The sequence below is a fragment of the Henckelia pumila genome, chromosome 1, assembly GCF_033568475.1.
Source record: "Henckelia pumila isolate YLH828 chromosome 1, ASM3356847v2, whole genome shotgun sequence".
NCBI classification, from domain to species: domain Eukaryota; kingdom Viridiplantae; phylum Streptophyta; class Magnoliopsida; order Lamiales; family Gesneriaceae; genus Henckelia; species Henckelia pumila.
In genome coordinates, this window is record NC_133120.1 from 180,697,538 (window position 1) to 180,718,014 (window position 20,477).

The following is a 20,477-nucleotide window of genomic DNA, read 5'->3' on the forward strand; positions in this document are numbered from 1 at the left end:
GGCCAGAAGAGGATGTTAGCTACTCTGGAGTAGTAGTGACAGACATTAGAAATTTATTGGCCGAAGATAGTCCCACTTCTCTACGTCATGTTCGTAGGTCGACGAATTGAGTTTCACACTCGCTTGCCTCTTTTGTCATTTTCTCCCCCCGCTCGTTTTGTTTGGGAGCGCGAAAGTTTTATTTTTTGGTTGATTAATCTTGTAATTCAGGATTTGTCTTCTTGCTTATTTTAATAATACGATATCGTCCTAAAAAAACACAGAGATACCAAACAAGAAAAATCCAATTCTTTATACAGAAGAGAAGTATGCACATTTGACTGAGAAAATTTGAAAAACGAATTTTGGATGTCATTTGAAATCATCACAGATATTATTAAAAACACAAATTCTAATGAGACGGTCTCATAATTAAATTTTGTGAAACGAACATCATAATTAGGTCACTCACGAAAAATTATTATTTTTTATGTCAAAAATATTACATTTTATTGTAAATGTGGCAAGGTTACCCGTCTCACGATATACCAACTCGAAAACACAAAAACTCAAACTTGACAGTGAATTTAAAATTCATTTGAATTTAGTTCATCCAAACAAATCAAAATTTGAAATACGTCTATGTACTATTGGGAACAAACAAGTGTTTAAAACTTCGGCTCGCTTCAATTCATGTGAAGTCTGCATCAACCCCATATATCATCCATGGAATAGTCGAAACTCGAAACATATTGAGCGACTACTTTTATGAACACTCGTAGATTGTAGTGGTCATTTGTATGTATGGCGAACCAAATCAAAACATGGAACCAATAGGTAAGGTAAATAAAAAATCCACTGGAGCAAAATATAAACCAAAAAAATGAAAGGTCTAACACTTCCTATTGGTAATACCAACACCTATGACTACACACTTAAAGCCATGCATCTGAATTTCAATAGTAAGCAGCATTATATGGCGGACTTTATCTTGCCAAAAGGTTCCTCCATTTATCCTTAAGATCAGCTGGAGTACGACTCTCATCAAACACATGGCGACCAAACTCCAAGATTTTTCTCCAAGGAAGATTTTGTTTTGTAGTCAATGCGAATTTCTGCACTCCTTCCTGTGAGGAAACATGTGGCAAGAAAATAAAGTTCATGTCGTGCAGGAAAAGTTCTCCTTGTGGAAAAAAGGCTTCGGACTCGATGAAATCCCCTCACACAAGTAAAAAGAGTATCATCATTTAATACAATAGTACATGCACTATCACCCTTAACTTTAAATGACAAATATTTTTGAATAAAATGGAAACAATATACATCATGAACTGAGAGTTGCAGTTTTTACCTTGAGCATTTCTTCTTCGTCCTTCTTCCACATTAGTTTTTTACGTTTCCCGCCGACAAATAAATCAGTAGCCCTGCAAGGGAATCACACTAGTACAGAATACTGAAAACCTAATTTATGCATGAATTTGAAAATTTTCTATCATCTATGGTATGTTAGTTACTCACGGATAGACCGATAGTCTTAAAGATTGATTTGACCTTCTGGAGGAACCAACTTCTTGTTCGCCAAATTCTTTGATGTTTCTCAAAGCCAAAGACGACCTCCTAGAAGGATTTCTTTCTGGAGACTTCAGCTCATTCTTATTCTTATTACTTGGTTTGGGACGCTTGTTTCTCACAGAAACAGTTTCAGAATCCATATCTGAAGAGTCGTTCCTTTTCAATCTTCCCTTAGATCCAGCATGCCCAGTCAGTGCAAGTTCATCACCCGAAGGACCTCTAGAACTTTGAGATACCTCTTCCTGCATCCTTTCTTCTTCTACGGTCTCAGGTTTCTGCTCTTCTTGTATGTTTATGTTATCCAATTGTCTTCTAGATGAGGTGGACAGATTTTGCACTTGCGCGGACTTGTTTGTGAAGGCATCTTTTTCATTATTTCCAATAATTTTATTCAGTTTATGACTGTCAACACATTTTTCATTCTCCCTTCTGTCCAACATCCGGTCTTGCTGTGATGTCATGTCAGCTTTGCCATGGGCAACAATAGGCTCCATGTCACGTAGAATGCCGTTAATATTTTCACTGCACTTTATTGTTTCACTTTTGTTCGTCATCCTTGATTTATTTGCTCCTCTGAGTGGTGAAAAGTTTGCAGTACGTTCACCATGTATAGTACCTTGAGCATCTTTATCAGTTCCAGCAGATTGATAGAGAACATCACTGCCCTGTGGACTTTTTTTAAGATGGAAAGCTGTCATATTTACATCTTCATCACCTTCGGATTGGTTTAGCCCTTTAGCGTCAACTCTCTTTTTCTCTTCCAAATTTGTTTTGTTACCTACCATTTCAAAAATCGACAAAGCTTTCTTTTTTGACATTGCATTTTCCCATGCTCGTCGTGATTCTCTAAGAGCTTGCCTGTGAAAACAATGGGGACAATAGAAGTTCCCCCCATCATCAAATCTAGCGGGACACCCCAAACATTTTTCATGAACCGCTAGAAGACAATCATTGTCACTGCACACCAACAGATTCTGCCCCTCGTCACATTTTATGCACAGATTGATTTCTGACCATCCCATTTTCCATAAATCCTCTCTCCCTCCCATTCTTGAGTGCTCAAAACTTATCGTTAGGAATGAATTATTATGCAATTAATAATTACACAAATTATGCTTTTGTGTATTCTCAAGCTAAAAAACGTCTTTGCGTGCATAATAATCTAGTTTAACTCAGTTTCCATCATATATTGGACCTCAAACTATGGTTTAGGATGTCAATTCTCATGAACCCATTCTTTTCTGCATCATAAGAATAATGAGTAAGCCCTGAACTTCAATCAGATCCTGTAATTAATATTTTCTTATCAACAAAAACTTAATACAAGATAAAACTACAAAAAATTCATGGTCGAAAACAGAAAGTGTACTTCAACAGTAGTATTTCGAACAACTAAAAAGGATGTAACAGCAAACACAATTGCAATTTGCACGATGGGTAACATGGTTAAGTAATTTTTTTAATCAAAACAACCGCTTGTTTTGCTTCACAACAGGTGATCAAAATTCTCACTATTAACTTAATTTTGAAATACCACCTTCAATAAAGCCAACGTCATTTCCCAAACCAGATGAAAAAAAATACTGAAATGCGAGTCCTCAATTCCCACGACCAGACACAACCGGAGCACAAAATCACCAGAAAAACATTTTTATGTTTCTAAATTCAAGCAATCAGTGATGAGAAATAATGGAAATAAAAGAATTTCACATTTATAACACCATGTAAACAAAAAGGATACAAAATTTGAAAGATGATTAATTAAGAATTCCATTTTCCCCTAAATGGTTGAAATGGGTACCTCTGACTTTCGTCCAAAAATTTCATCTGCATCAACCTCCTTCACGGTGGTATAATCTTCACAGGGGAAGGCGGAGACGGGGTTGTTTACAGTGGCCCAACGCCGGTGAGGAATTTTTTCTTGAAGTGTTTTTGGGCAAGCAAAGAGTGCCCTTCTCTGTTAGAAGCGGAAAAATACAAATCGATTTCAAATCGGAATATTTGGATCCGTGAATTATATTATGGTGATATATTACATATTTTATTTTGTTAATGCATAACTATTTATTTACGAAAATGTCAAAGTTTATAAAATTTATTTATTTATTGAAAAACAACAATTTTCAAAATTATTCTCTGATTTTTTTATTTTTATTTTTAAAAAAATGTATTGGATAAGCACGAAACGTGTGCTTACGAGTACTGATATATATTATAAGTGACCCATATATTGTATGTTTACATAAACAAAAAAATAACAAAAAAAACTAAAAAACACATTTTTTTAAAAAAAATTACTTTTTCTTAAAACATGAAGTGTTTGGTTAAAAATTATGTTTTAAGAAAGCAATTAAAAAATTATTTTTAAAAATTTAGAATTTTTGGTTTGACTTCTGCTTCTATTTAAAACTTTAAATAAAAATACTTTTCAATGTTTATCCAAACGACAAAACCGTTTTTAATTTTTTTTTTCAATAAAATCACTTAAAAAGGTTGAGCTTATTTAAGCAATTTTTAAGTTACAACTTCTATATCAAAATTTGCCTTAGTTTCATATTTTCGTTTGTCAAATAATTATAATTTTATTTTAAGATACAAAAATCGCTTATTTAATTTTGAGTGTATTTGGTTGGATAAGTCAGTTGGCTAAAAGCACTTTTTACAAATAAAAAAAATTCTTAAAAATCTAATATTAGATGACAAAAGTTGTTTTTAAAAACACTTTAAAATGTTTTTTTTTTAGAAATTAGAATTTTTGTTTTCTGACAGAAAAAAAGGAAAAGAAAAAGAAGAAGAATTTCAAATCTTACTATCCTTGCCGACCTCGCGTCTTGCTCCTTCAATTTTGCCAATGTTTGTACGGATGAGAGTATATGTGGATAAATCATACTTGTATAATTAAAATGATTATGCATGATGTAGTTTGGATTATTTTTTTTAATATTGTAAATTATTATTGATTCACATGTGAATCATTTTCATGTATCAAAAGTATTGGATATAAAAATATGTATTATTTTAAAACAGACAATTTATATATATATATATATATATATATATATATATATGTGTGTGTGTGTGTGTGTGTGTGTGTATAGCCCTGGTGGGAATTAAAATAGGGTAGATTAGGATTTTTGTAGTGACTCGTATCCGGAATTAACGATTAATGGATAAATTAATTATGTGATCATGTTTAGATTAATTAATACATGATTAAGGAATTTCTAAATAGATTAACGGAGTATGAAAATGTATCCAGAACACTTGAAAATGGCCGGGAAGGTTCCGAGTCTTAGACAAGATCGGAGGATCCGAACCAGGGATCAGATGGTCCGAAGTGTGTGGGTTCGGAGGCCTTGAACCAGTTCGGATCGTAGGAGTTCGGACGATCCGAATAGGATCGGACGGTCAGATCTCCTTCAGATAAGTCATAAGATAAGATAATGAAATTATTTTATTAGCTGAAAGTAGAGTTCGGACGATCCGAAGTGCTGGATTGGACGGTCCGAACTGAAGCCCCGCCAGGTGTCCGGGAGGGTGATGTCATGGGTGAAGTAATATTCACGTTCGGACGATCCGAAGTCTCAATCAGATGATCCGAAGTTCCTGCTGTGTCACTTATCACGCATGCAGAGTTAGGGCGGTCCGAACCCTCGTCTATAAAAGAAAGCCAAGGAGATCATTTCAAAATCGCACCATTTTCCTCTCCTTTGCCCAGGTGGCTCTATTTTAGGGCTTTGGGTACTCTTATTTTAGAGTTGGAGTAGGGAATATATCTTATTATAGTCAGATAGTGTCTGACCTAGTTGTAGAGCAGTGCCCATGTAGCGGAGCCGTGCTCGAGGCTGTGGAGCTGCAGCAGGGGTGTGCCCCTACTTGCGGGATAGTCGCCATCGGCGGGCTGACGACCGACGCAGGTATAGCTATGGTCTCCTTAAATTATATAGGAATATGCAATAGCTTAGTTAAGGCTTTTAGGGCTTAATGAATGATGCATGGGTATTTGCATTGTAAAATTGATGATAGGCTTGGAACCTAGAGTGGGACTGCTAGGACTGCCTGTAGTAAGATACGTAAGTACTGACTGAGATAGCCAGCGGGTTTGCATGCTTATGTGTTGCATTGTGTAGTGACCCTGCATGAAATCACCTACTAACTGGCAACTAATAGCATGCATTAAACTTAATACAGCAAAATAACTTAACAGAGTAAAATATGCGGAAACAAAACCATAATTTACATATCAGCTTAGTAACATAAGCCAGGCTTAATACTGTAGTGATACAACCAAATCAAAAACTTAAACATTAAACATTATACAGCTATATCGAATCCTGCTGTATAATAAAATCCTCAAGGCACCTGCTCCCTAGTCCTGCCTTGAACTACCGGCTCCATCCATCTTGCGACCTGCCCCATGGAATAGGGTGTCCAAGACAACAACTAGGACGTGAGCGCTAACGCCCAGTACATAGACATGAGTACACATAAATATATGATGCATGCAACATGATGACTGGTACAGGGTTATCCAAAAAATCATGCTCAGAACCGGCGCCACATGAGTGCTGCCACCGCACGGATCAACCTCTGGGTGCAACCACACTCGTCTAGTACACCAGAGTAGACAGACATAAATGCCCCCGCCGTCGTGGTACTCTCAGTGACATACTATCGAGTATAGAGCTGAGCGGCTCTATAGTCAGGTATAACAAGGTATAGGCTCAACGTGTATATGCACATGACATATGAGTATAGAAAACGGTAAAGCATACATCATGCCATATAATAATGTCAAATAAATGCAACATATAAACATGTATACTCGCTGGCAATCTCAGTCAATGTGTACGTACCTCTAGGCTAGTTCAAGTAAAGTAGGATCTTAGGTTCCAAGCCTATATTCAAAAGTTCACCGTATCACTACATAACTTCTATAAGCCTTAACTAAGCTAATAAGTACTCCCAAAACTTAAATAGATTCCCGAACCATACCTTCGTCCGTAGTTAGCCCTTTGAAGTCGCTAGTCCCGGATGACTATAACCACACCTTGGTTATTCCAGAACCTCTATTATAACCGATAGGGCCCTCAAGTATCTATCTCACACTATATAACTGAAGAAAGAAACTCGGGAATTCGTATTTTAAAATGAAATCGAATGAGCCCTATTTATAGGCAAAATTTCCGGCCAGGATCGGAACTTCCGATTTCGGGATCGGAGCTTCCGATCCAGCTCATTGCGTGCATGCAGGGCACGCCAGGATTGGAACTTCTGATCCAACGATCGGAGCTTCTGATCTCACCCTCGATCAACACTTGTCAAAACTCGCGGCTGAGTCATCGAACATTGCTGGCAGCTGGAGATCGGAACTTTAGTTCCAGGATCGGAGCTTCCGATCTCTGTGCTTCCAATGAGCTTCCGAAGTGGCTAGGATCGGAACTTCCGATCTGGGTTCGGAGCTTCCGATCCGGCCCAAAGTCAAAAGCCCATATTCTCTTCCGAAGTTCAATAACACTCCGAAATTGATTAATTACCAACCCTTAATCATGTTTAACATATTATATTCTTAAAATAAGTTCTGGGTTACTACATTCTCCCCACCTTTAGATATTTCGTCCGCGAAATAACATCTAAAGACAAATCAAGATAACAATATGAAACATCAAACCATGTTTTATTACAACAACTGTAATTACATCTTACATGGTAAATCAAAAGTACAAAGCAAACAACTCAGGATATTCCGCTTGCATACGACTTTCAGTTTCCAAAGTTGCTTCTTCAACGCCTCGGCGCTGCCACTGTACCATCACAAGTGGTATAGTCTTGTTTCGAAGAACCTTCTCCTTTCTGTCTAGGATACGGATTGGTCGTTCAACAAAAGATAGATCTGACTCTAGCTGAATATCAGTAGACTGAATCACATGAGATTCATCAGCTATATACTGTTGAAGTAACGACACATGAAACATATTATGTATACTGGAAAGATTTGGCGGTAAAGCCAAACGATATGCAACATCTCCGATCTTTTCCAGTATTTGGAAAGGCCCAATGAATCGAGGAGACAACTTACCTTTCACACCGAATCTCATCACCTTCCTGAAAGGTGATACTCGAAGGAACACATATTCACCAGGCTCAAACTGAAGTGGCCTACGGCGAATATTGGCATAACTGGCTTGTCTATCTTGAGCAACTTTGATCCTATGCTTGATCAAATCTACCTTGTCTACAATCTGCTGCACCAATTCAGGACCCTCGACTTGTCGTTCCCTGACTTCATCCTAGAATAACGGAGTACAACACCGTCGACCGTACAATGCCTCGAAAGGTGCCATATCAATACTACGATGATAACTGTTATTGTAGGCAAATTCGATCAAAGGTAATTGATCCTGCCAAGATAAGCCAAAATCCATGACAGAAGAACGTAGCATATCCTCCAGTGTACGAATCGTCCGTTCTGACTGCCTGTCAGTCTCCGGATGATATGTAGTGCTCAAACTCAGAGTGGTACCCAACGCCTCCTGAAAACTACCCCAGAAACGTGAGGTAAATCGCGGGTCTCTATCACTGACTATGCTCACTGGAATCCCATATAATCGCACTATCTCTTGGATATATAAGCATGCCATGCGATCATAAGAATACTCCCGGTTGTAAGGAATAAAGTGTGCTGATTTCGTCAAACGGTCAACGACAACCCAGTTAGCATCACACTGACGTGATGTCATAGGCAAGTGGGTAACAAAATCCATAGTCACTTGCTCCCACTTCCATTCGAGAATTTCAAGATTCTGCAGTAATCCACCTGGTCATCGATGTTCAGCCTTGACCTGTTGACAAACCAAACATCTCGAAACAAATTGATACACACTTCTCTTCATCCCTTTCCACCACAATCTAGTTCGCAAATCCTTATACATTTTCATACTACCAGGATGAACTGATAATCGACTCCTGTGAGCTTGAGAAAGAATATCGTTCCTGAGCTCCGCATCATTAGGTACAACCACTCGATTAGATAGACACAATAAACCATCTGCCTGAAAATGGAATCCAGATGTATTAACTCCATTGGCTAGACGTGCCAAATGCTGAGTCTTAACATCAGATATCTGAGCATCTCTGATCCGAGAATACAATGCTGACTCAGATAAAATAGTATACAATCGAATCCCATTTCTCCCTTTCTTGTGCTTGAGCGTAAAACTCAAAGAACAGCACTCTTGAATCATATGAGAAACTTCACTAGTCTGAAGTGCAGAAAGTCTCACCTGCCGACTCAAGGCATCAGCAGTAAGATTAACAGAACCTGGATGATATTTGATGTCACAATCATAATCCTTCAAAAGATCCATCCAGCGTCTCTGTCGTATATTCAAATCCGCCTGAGTGAATAAATATTTCAGACTCTTGTGATCCGTGAATATCTTAAATTTCTCGCCATAAAGGTAATGCCTCCAGATCTTGAGCGCAAATACAATGGCGGCTAACTCGAGATCATGCACTGGATAATTATTCTCATGCGTCTTCAACTGTCAAGAAGCATAGGCAATAACATGTCCATGCTGTGTCAAAACACATCCTAACCCCTGACCAGAGGCATCAGTATAGACAACATAACCTCCTGATCCAGAAGGTAGAGCTAGCACAAGTGCAGTAGTAAGACGTCTACGCAGCTCATGAAATGACTCCTCACAATCCGAGGACCATATGAAGGCAACATCTTTCCGAGTAAGCTGAGTCAAAGGCCTGGCCAACTGTGAAAAATTCTCGATGAACCGACGGTAATATCCAGCTAGACCCAAGAAACTACAAATCTCATCAACTATCGTCGGTTGAAACCAGTTCAGCACTGCCTCTATCTTACTAGGATCTACAGATATCCCTTCATTGGAAATCACATGACCGAGAAACACTACCCGATCAAGCCAGAATTCACACTTGCTCAATTTCGCATACAGCTGCTTATCTCGTAACGTCTGTAAAACAATCCTTAGATGTTGTGCATGCTCATCCTTGTCATGAGAATAGACAAGAATATCATCAATGAAGACGATGACAAATCTATCCAGATATTCTCGAAATATCTGATTCATCAGATTCATAAAGACTGCCGGTGCATTCGTCAAACCGAATGGCATCACCAAAAATTCATAATGCCCGTATCTGGTCCTGAAAGCAGTCGTAGATATATCTGAGTCTCGTACCCGCATCTGATGGTATCCAGATCTCAGATCTATCTTCGAGTAGACAGAAGTACCCTGTAGTTGATCGAACAGATCATCAATCTGTGGCAAAGGATACTTATTCTTGATGATGACACGATTCAACTGCCTGTAATCAATACATAATCGCATCGATCCATCCTTCTTCTTGACAAATAAAATAGGTGCTCCCCACGGAGAAACACTCGGACGAATATATCCCTTATCAAGCAGATCCTGTAACTGCTGTTTCAATTCCCTTATCTCTGATGGTGCTAGACGATAAGGCGCTCGGGATATAGGCGTAGTTCCTGGTACTAAATCAATACCAAATTCAACCTCTCGCACCGGAGGAAAACCAGGAATCTCATCAGGGAATACATCAGGAAACTCGCTGACAATCGATAACTGATCAATACACGTACTACTCGTGGACATATCAACTGTATAGATGAGGTAGCCCTCCCCACCTGACTCCAAGACATGACATGCCTTCAGAGCCGAAACAAGTGGCATCGGAGGTCGCGCACCCTCACCATAAAAATATCAGCTATCACCATCATCCGGATGAAACTGTACCAGACGCTGATAACTGTAAAGTCCAAAAATCCATTAAAATTGCTCACGATTATTTAAACATAAATTTTTAATGATTTTATGCCTTAAATTGTTTAAGTTATGATTTAATGATTATGTTTATTTTACGTTTAACAATTTGATTAAGTAAATGATTTCAGGTTGAGTTTGATTCTAGACTCTCGGGACGAGGCTAACTTACGAACGAAGTGTTAGAACGTATTTTCACGAGTATTTTAAGTATAATATTGATATAATTTGAATAAAAGAGTTGGGAGATAGTATTTTTTTATCAGTCGAGTCAAGGAAGAGTGGTAGACTTCATTTTAATTAGTCACCACGATGCGAATTAAGTGTTGAAAGCAACACTCTTCTACCACGTTCCCCACTTATTTATGGACTTGTCTCCCCATGATTGCCCTCCTTCACGCCTATCTTCTTCTTCTTTCTTTTATTTTCATTCTTATTCTCTTCTTCTCTGAACACTACACGGTTTCTTCAAGAAATTTCAAAGTTAAACTTCAATCTTGCTCCTCTTCGTGGTTAGTTCGTTTCCGAAGTTCCGGATCAACTCCTCCTCCATTCAAGGCAAGTTTTTTTTAAAGCAATTTTAAACCACCATTCAAGATATATGTATTTTGATATGAAAATTATGATTTATGTAATGTTTATGCATGATTTATTTAGAGCCTAAAATCATGATCTATGTTTGATTGAAATTGTGAAGCATAAGTCGTGATATGTAAGTCTTTCTTGTGAAATTATTGATAAATAATGTGTGATGATAGATTCTTATGATTTAGAGTTGGGAAAGTACTGATTTTGAAGGTATGTGTTGAATTTTAAAGAGTTGAGTTAGTTGAGTTAAAGCTTTGAAACGTTGCATGTGATGGGTTGCCTCGGATTATCGACACTTGTTGCAATTTTGTGAGTAAATTCTTTTGTATTAATCCAAATTAAATGAGGCCAATTGTATTTGAAAGATAACTAATTTTTCTGCAACTTTTATGTTTTGAAGTTTTCCAAAATCGGTTTTGAAGTTTGGCCAAAATCAATCCAAAGTTTATTGATTGGTTTGATTTTTCTGCACTGACCAGTCTTGGGCGAATGAGTATAACTTTTTATTGAAAATTCCAATTAAGGTGAAGTTTTTGGCATTAGAAAGCCAAGATCAAGGGATAAAACTTTCATGTTTACCACTTTTCCGAATTCCGACCGCAAGATAGATTTTAAGAATGAACAAGCAGACCCATCAGATAGGGTATGCGCGCCCGCGCCCGAAAAGTAGCGCCCCCGCGCATGGCCTTCTGATTTGAAGCTTTATTTATGTTATTTTAAGGTCCTAAATACATGGTTATGACCTATTAAGGCTTCTAAAATATATTTAAGAGTTTTTATGCAAAAAGTTTCAAGTTTAAAGTCAAGAACGGAAAGAACGACTTACGTGGATCGATTACGTTATGTGGTGCATGTACATGTCTAAGTTTCTTTCATGAAACCTATGTTCAATATGAAAGTATGATTTTTATCATTTATTACATGCACGAAGTTATCGAGTAAAGTTTTATGTTCATGAAACAAAAGTTAAGATGGAAATTATGATGTTTCAATGATGCTTCATGATGGATGAAAGGATATGTTGATGAAATGAAAATGATAAAGCATGAATGAATAATGCTATGTTGAATTATGAAGATATAATATGTTGATGCATGAAAATATTTTGATGTCTTATGTGTCTTTGTGGTGGCAATACGGGAACGGTGCTCCGGTTTGGGCTCCGAAGTTGCCCTCCTAAATACGGCTCAATGTACGGGTTAGGTCCTCCGGGATGAGCTCCGGAGGAGCCTCCGAAAAGGAATGAACGAAATTTATGAGGCGTAATGCCATATGATTGTTGATCAACAAGAAAAGATGAATGTGCCCATTATGAAGGTTGCCACAATTTCGCATAATTCGTCGCCAAATGATAAGCTTATGTTATGTTATGTTATGTTATGCTATGTTAAGTTTAAATGATTATTGAAATCTCATGATTTTTACTGCATACTTTTGCTGAGTATTTAGACTCACTATACTTGAATGGTGCAGGTAATGAGGATGACATTTATGCATATGTCGATGAGTTCAATGCCGGGCATGAAGAAGAGCAAGGAGTCGGACCGGCGGGCGATGCATGAGTGTGTTTGTGGGGACCCGGGTTGCTAAAAGAAACAAGAGCTAAAAAAAATTTTTTTTTTTAAAAGGCAGGGTCTCGCTCGATCGGGGAATATGCTGTCAAAAATCTGCTGCCAAAGAATGGATAAACAAGTCATAATCTTTTATACATGCTACAAAATCAAATACATGCTATCTTATAACGTCTTACAAGCTTCTAAACATAATAAACATAAACTAGCATGTATTCAAACCATAATATACAAAGTTCTTGTATCACTTCTAGCATGGTTCAACAACATAAAGTACAAGTCGTGCTACTTAAGCCCGTGTCCTCACTTGCTATGCCTCTATCTCGAGCTATCCTTGTCTTTTCTGGCTAGCTCCTGCCCCACCTATTTCCATGCACACATACAAAACAAAGCAATAGCCGGATAACTCCGGTGAGAATAAAATCCCAGTATAAACAACTTTAAACGCGAGATAATAAACGTGAATGCAATGCAAATGGCAAAGGAAGGTTATCAAGCTGATATCAATAAAACTTAGTTCTTTGGGATCCAGAGGAATAAAATAACTATCAAACCACCGACACTCCCATTCGAGGCGGCATCAAGTATTTTAGTCCTCTGACTTTGGTGCAACTATAGTGACTCTTCTGGCTCTGAACATAAATCCATATTCTGTGCCATGAGTCAAGTTGACTCTAGAAATAAATCTATATTCCATGCCACTCACTACAGCTCTCCAAACGTCATCTGCACTCTAGGCGATGGCTGCCCTCTGTGCTATTAAGGCTGGAGTTCAAGATGAATGCAACATAAGCTGTATGCATTAAAAGCTATAAAACACATCTTGAACAACTAAGCATATAAGCAAACAAAGCAGTACAAACAAATAATCACATAAGAAAGATAAAGAAACAAGTATGTGATTGACATGGGAATACTTGAAATGAAAGCTATTTCAAGCGTTCTATCCCATCTGGATTTGCTGTCATTTATACCTTTCTATGTCACGTCTGAAAGTACTTCAAATCTGCAAGTACATCAATGAAAATTCATATCAAAAGGTTGCTCCACTTCTCAACTCAATCTCAAGTGCAAATGCTAGCAAACCTTGCTTCAAATCCTTCTCGATTTGACTCGGAGATCTCGAGTTCGGCAACTTTGATAGAAAGCTGATAAATTACATATCGAATAACTAACAAGATCAGATGCCATTCAAACCATGCTTCGTTCAATCAACAATATCAAAGTCTTGACATTTTGCAAATCGACGGCATAACGGCTAAAACCGGCAATCCAAACAATATCCAAATCAATCCAACAATCCAGATAACTTATAATCTCTAACATATCATCTCATTACCATAAAAATCAGTATCAATCAAACATGGTAGTGTTCGAATTATTCTTCCCAAATTCATATAAAATCCGAAAGACAGTCTTTTGTCGAACCGTCTGCGAATACACAATCGGTACAGCTCATATATGACTATATCTTAAAATCATAAAATTCCATCTTCAACATAAAAATAAAGTCTGAGAAAGATGAATGAAACTTGTACCAAAATGAAGGTCTCGGAGCGGTGATCGCAGATATATATTTCTTTCAAATTTCTGACTACCGGATCGCAAGATATCGAAGTTTGAAAGGGCTGAAAAATCTGAAAATGGCGTGAGGGATTGTTTCTGATTCCTTCTCCTTCTATTCTGAACATACACGTGAGAATGATAGGAATTAGGTGGACATGTAGATAAATATTGCATATTTACACTTTAGTCCCTGAACTTTTGGCTATTTGCAATTCAGTCCCCGGAAAAGCGATTTAATTCAATTTCAATCCTTTTCAATTTAAGAATATTAGAATTTAATTCTAAACTCTAAATATTCCCAAATTAAATATTCTCGAATTAAAATTAAATAATCCCGGGCCTTACATTTCTCCCCCACTAAGACATGAGTTCGTCCTCGAAATCACAAGCAAGCTGTATAGACAATCTGTATACACATAAGATAATGAAATAACATAAAACAAAATAAGAACTCACATCAATGAAACAACTCTGGAAATCTCTGTCTCATATCTGACTCAGTCTCCCAAGTCGCTTCTTCGATGCCATGTCGACTCCACTGAACTTTGACTAGCTGAATTATTTTGTTTCTGAGCTGTTTGTCTTTGCGATCAAGAATCTGAATAGGCTGCTCAAAATAACTAAGAGTCTCGTCAAGTTCAGCTTCATCAGGCTGAAGAATATGGGAAGGATCAGGCTGATACTTCCGCAGCATAGAGACATGGAATACGTCATGAATACCAGACAAAGATGGAGGAAGAGCGAGTCGATAAGCAAGATCGCCTATCTTCTCGATAATCTCATATGGACCAATAAAACATGGAGATAACTTTCCTCTCTTTCCAAATCTGACCGTACCTCTAAACGGAGAAATCTTCAAGAAAACTCTGTCTCCCTGATCAAAAGATAGAGGTCGTCGTCTGATATTTGCATACTTTGCTTGTCTATCCTGAGCTGTTTTCATTCTTTTCTGAATAAGCTTTACTTTCTCTGTCATTTCTCGGATCATATCAGGCCCAACATCAGGAACATCTGAGATATCATCCCAGTACAACGGTGATCTGCATTTCTTTCCGTACAATGCTTCAAAAGGAGCCATCTCAATGCTCGTCTGATAGCTGTTATTATAAGAGAATTCTGCAAGTGGTAATGAATCTTGCCAACTAGTACCAAAATCTAGTACTACAGCTCTCAACATATCCTCAAGTGTCTGGATAGTCCGCTCTGACTGTCCGTCTGTTTGAGGATGATAAGCTGTACTCAGATGCAATTGAGTACCAAGAGCTTGTTGCAAGCTATGCCAAAAGTATGATGTAAATCTAGGGTCTCGATCTGAAACAATAGATTTAGGCACACCATGTAATCTTACCACTTCTCTGACGTAGATTTCTGCCATCTGATCATGTCTGTACGTCATTCTGTACGGAATAAAACATGCTGATTTCGTCAAACGATCAATAATCACCCAAATGGCATCGCACCCTCTGGATGAACGTGGTAGCTGTGTAACGAAATCCATGGAAATGTGATCCCATTTCCATTCTGGAAATGATAGACTCTGCAATAGACCACCTGGTTTCTTTCTTTCTGCTTTTACCTGTTGGCAATTCAAACATCTGGCTACAAATTCAGTCACATCTGACTTCATTTGTTTCCACCAATACTGCATTTTCAAATCATTATACATTTTTCTGCCACCAGGATGAATACTGAATCGACTACTGTGAGCCTCTTTCAAGATTTGCTGTTTCAAAGCTGAAACATCTGGAACAACAAGTCTGTTATTCACATATAACACATTATCAGCACTGACCTGATATTCAGATTGATGTCCAGATCTGACCATAGCAATCGAATTCTGAATATTCTGATCCTCTTTCTGTGCTTCTTTGATTCGTATCAAAAGTTCTGGCTCAGCTCGTATAGCACAAACACATATAGGGTGCATATCTGTTGCAAATATTAATCCAAAAAGACAACAATCTTCCACCATTTGAGATACACCTATCGTAGACAAGGATAAAGAACATACCTTTCTACTTAAGGCGTCCGCAGCTGCATTAGATTTTCCTGGATAATATTTAATCTCGCAATCGAAATCTTTCAATAAATCAAGCCATCTACGCTGTCTCATATTCAATTCTGATTGCGAAAACAGATATTTCAAACTTTTGTGATCTGAACAGATTTCAAACTTCTCACCATAAAGATAATGTCGCCATATCTTCAATGCAAAGACAATAGCGGCAAGCTCCAGATCATGGATAGGATATCGAGTCTCGTGTGGCTTTAACTGTCTCGAAGCATAAGCGATAACATGACCTCTCTGCATAAGCACACAACCCAGAACCTTGTGAGAAGCATCACAATATACAACAAAATCACCTGTACCTGATGGAATCGTCAAGACAGGTGCACTTGTAAGCCTTTTCTTCAACTCCAAGAAACTAGTTTCACAGGCTTCAGTCCAGACATACGGCTTATTCTTCTGAGTCAGTTGCGTAATAGGCTTCGCAATGCTGGAAAAATCTCTGATAAAACGTCTATAATAACCTGCCAAGCCCATAAAACTCCGTATTTCTGGTACTGATGTAGGTCTAGGCCAATTCAATACAGCCTCGACCTTGCTTGAATCCACTGAAATCCCATCACCTGAAATAATATGCCCAAGAAAAACAACTTTCTGCAACCAAAATTCACATTTCGATAACTTAGCATATAATTTCTCATTTCTCAAAGTCTGTAAAATGAGTCGGAGATGTTCAGCATGCTCATGTACATTCTTGGAATAGATCAAGATATCATCGATAAAAATAATGACAAAGTCATCCAAATATTTCTGAAATACCCGATTCATCAATCCCATAAATACTGCAGGAGCATTGGTTAAACCAAAAGGCATGACGATAAATTCATAATGTCCATACCTTGTTCTAAAAGCAGTTTTAGGAATATCTTCATCTCGTACTCTCAGTTGATGATATCCAGATCGCAAATCAATCTTCGAATAGACAGCTGAACCCTGTAGCTGATCAAACAAATCATCTATTCTAGGCAGTGGATATTTATTCTTGATGGTTACCTTGTTCAATTGACGATAATCAATGCATAAGCGCATGGAACCATCTTTCTTTCGTACAAACAGTATCGGAGCACCCCAAGGTGAAACACTCGGTCTAATGTACCCCTTGGCTAACAAATCTTCCAATTGATCCTTCAACTCCTTCAATTCAATAGATGCCATTCTGTAAGGAGCCTTGGATATTGGTTGCGTACCTGGCATTAGATCAATACTGAAATCTATATCTCATACTGGAGGTAAACCAGGAATTTCATCAGGAAATACATCAGCAAATTCATGCACAACTGGAATATCTGTTACTGCTGGACTGGATTTCAATACATCGACTGCATAAATCAGAAATCCTTTCGCCCCTCTCTGCAATAAACGGGTCATAGATAACACAGATATCAAAGGAATCTTGGCTCGAGAACCCTTACCGTAGAATTTCCATTCAGATGCCATTTCTGGTCTAAATCGAACCACTTTCTGGAAACAATCTACAGTTGCTCTGTACTTGGTTAACATGTCGATACCAACAATACAATCGAAATCTGATAATCCAAGTACTATACAATCTATATTAATCACATTCCCGTCATATTGCAACGCACAATTTCGAATCATTCGAACAGATATAATACCTTCACCCAACGGTGATGAAATAGAAACAACAGTAGGCAATGGCTCAGAAGATAAAGAATGCATCATAACAAATTTTTCAGAGATGAATGTATGAGATGCACCTGTATCTATCAAAACATAGGCAGGATAACCATAAATAAAGCAGTTACCTGCTATGACATCGTCAGATGCCGCCTGTGCCTGTTCCTCAGTAAGTGCAAAAACTCGAGCCTGTTGTCTAGGAGGTTGAGTCACAGTCTGGCTTCCTCCTCCTCTGGTCTGTTGCTGAGGTTGCTGAGGCTGAAATGAATGCACTGATTGCCTTTCGGCCTGTGGTATTGGTCGAGAAGAACTTTCACCTATAGCTCTTTGAGGACATACCTTGGCATAGTGACCAGGTTGACGACAAATATTGCAATTACCTGTCACACCCTTGCACTGATCACTTGAATGTTTTCCACCACACTTAAAACAGAATGCTCCTGATTCACCAGTTCTCTGGCCTGCCCCAAACTGTCTCTGTCCACTAGAACTTGAAGAACTACTACCTGGCTTCTTAAATTGCTTTCCCTTTGGCCTGAATCTAGAATCCTTTCTGCCACTGCTTCCTCCCTCAAATCTGGGAGATGTTTGCTGAAACTGTGGCGGATTCTGTGAAATGAAAGCTGATACAGGCTGGGGAAATGGCTGTGGAATGAACGGTGTTCCTCTTTGTCGCAAAATACCTGCTTCGGCTCCCTTAGCTTTGTTCAAGGCATCAGCAAAAGTATTTGGTCGTCCACTGTTCACCAAGGTAAACACATCTGGATTAAGGCCATTGATAAACTGATCCGCCATTGCTTCATCAGTAGCTGCTATATGTGGTGCAAACTTCAAAAGACTTGAAAATTTGGCCACATATTCCTCGATATTCAAATTACCTTGCCTTAGATTGGCAAATTCAGCACCCTTATCCTTCCTGTAGGAGACTGGAAAGAAACGTTGATAGAACTCAGTTTTAAATACAGTCCAGGTGATAATCGTACCTCGTTGTTCCAATGCCCGTTTGGTAGTAATCCACCAACTTTTGGCAACTTCATGAAGTTTATGTATTACCAGTCGGATACGACGATCATCTGTATAATCGAGTGATTCAAACAGTTGTTCTATATCTTCAAGCCAATTCTCACAATCCACTGAATTTTCTGTTCCTTTCAATTTTGGTGGTTTGAATGACTGAAATCGTTTTAACAAAGTCTCCATTGGAGTAGCAGTAGGATCCAACGGGTCAGTAGATGTACTACCCTGTGCATTCTGAGTTTCAACAATTGGCGGTGGTACTTGTACTGGTTCAGCTGGAGGAACCACTAATGGCTGTCTAATGACCGGTGCTTTACGGGGAGGCATATCTGATTGTCAAACAGATTAGTGCATAAACAATATAATATGCAGAAATTTATTCCATCCTTCTCTGATAAGCATTCTCATGCATTCTCATGAGAATTCAGGTTCTGACTAAGGATATTCTGGAATACAATTGCATATATATAGCATGCAGTAGCAATAAAAGCACATAATCATGAAATCACATAATTATTGCTATATATAAAGAATGCTAGCAGATAATGCACATAATCAGATATAACATGTACTCTCATGCAATATTAAACAATCAGACAGACTCAAACTACCCCGCTCATCAACTTCTATCTAAATCCAGAAACTTATGCTCTGATACCATCTATTGTGGGGACCCGGGTTGCTAAAAGAAACAAGAGCTAAAAAATTTTTTTTTTTTAAAAGGCAGGGTCTCGCTCGATCGGGGAATATGCTGTCAAAAATCTGCTGCCAAAGAATGGATAAACAAGTCATAATATTTTATACATGCTACAAAATCAAATACATGCTATCTTATAACGTCTTACAAGCTTCTAAACATAATAAACATAAACTAGCATGTATTCAAACCATAATATACAAAGTTCTTGTATCACTTCTAGCATGGTTCAACAACATAAAGTACAAGTCGTGCTACTTAAGCCCGTGTCCTCACTTGCTATGCCTCTATCTCGAGCTATCCTTGTCTTTTCTGACTAGCTCCTGCCCCACCTATTGCCATGCACACATACAAAACAAAGCAATAGCCGGATAACTCCGGTGAGAATAAAATCCCAGTATAAACAACTTTAAACGCGAGATAATAAACGTGAATGCAATGCAAATGGCAAAGGAAGGCTATCAAGCTGATATCAATAAAACTTAGTTCTTTGGGATCCAGAGGAATAAAATAACTATCAAACCACCGACACTCCCATTCGAGGCGGCATCAAGTATTTTAGTCCTCTGACTTTGGTGCAACTATAGTGAGTCTTCTGGCTCTGAACATAAATCCATATTCTGTGCCATGAGTCAAGTTGACTCTAGAAATAAATCTATATTCCATGCCACTCACTACAGCTCTCCAAACGTCATCTGCACTCTAGGCGATGGCTGCCCTCTGTGCTATTAAGGCTGGAGTTCAAGATGAATGCAACATAAGCTGTATGCATTAAAAGCTATAAAACACATCTTGAACAACTAAGCATATAAGCAAACAAAGCAGTACAAACAAATAATCACATAAGAAAGATAAAGAAACAAGTATGTGATTGACATGGGAATACTTGAAATGAAAGCTATTTCAAGCGTTCTATCCCATCTGGATTTGCTGTCATTTATACCTTTCTATGTCACGTC

At 38.1% G+C, this 20,477-nt stretch overlaps 1 protein-coding gene across 3 annotated transcripts; it reads right to left on the reverse strand.

Annotated features, from left to right (window-relative positions):
- Positions 1–541: 541 nt before the first annotated feature.
- LOC140874889 (uncharacterized) lies at positions 542–3,532 on the reverse strand. 3 transcript variants are annotated; one of them, XM_073278359.1, is made up of 4 exons: positions 3,353–3,532; positions 1,498–2,792; positions 1,331–1,403; positions 542–1,106 (listed from the first exon to the last, which is right to left on the reverse strand). In XM_073278359.1, the coding sequence occupies exons 2-4, from the start codon at positions 2,598–2,600 to the stop codon at positions 966–968; spliced, it is 1,317 nt and encodes a 438-aa protein (XP_073134460.1). In that variant the 5' UTR covers positions 2,601–2,792; positions 3,353–3,532; the 3' UTR covers positions 542–965. The 3 variants fall into 3 exon arrangements, with proteins under 3 accessions (XP_073134460.1, XP_073134463.1, XP_073134459.1); XM_073278362.1 differs by having other exon boundaries at positions 1,531–2,837; XM_073278358.1 differs by having other exon boundaries at positions 1,498–2,837.
- Positions 3,533–20,477: the final 16,945 nt, after the last annotated feature.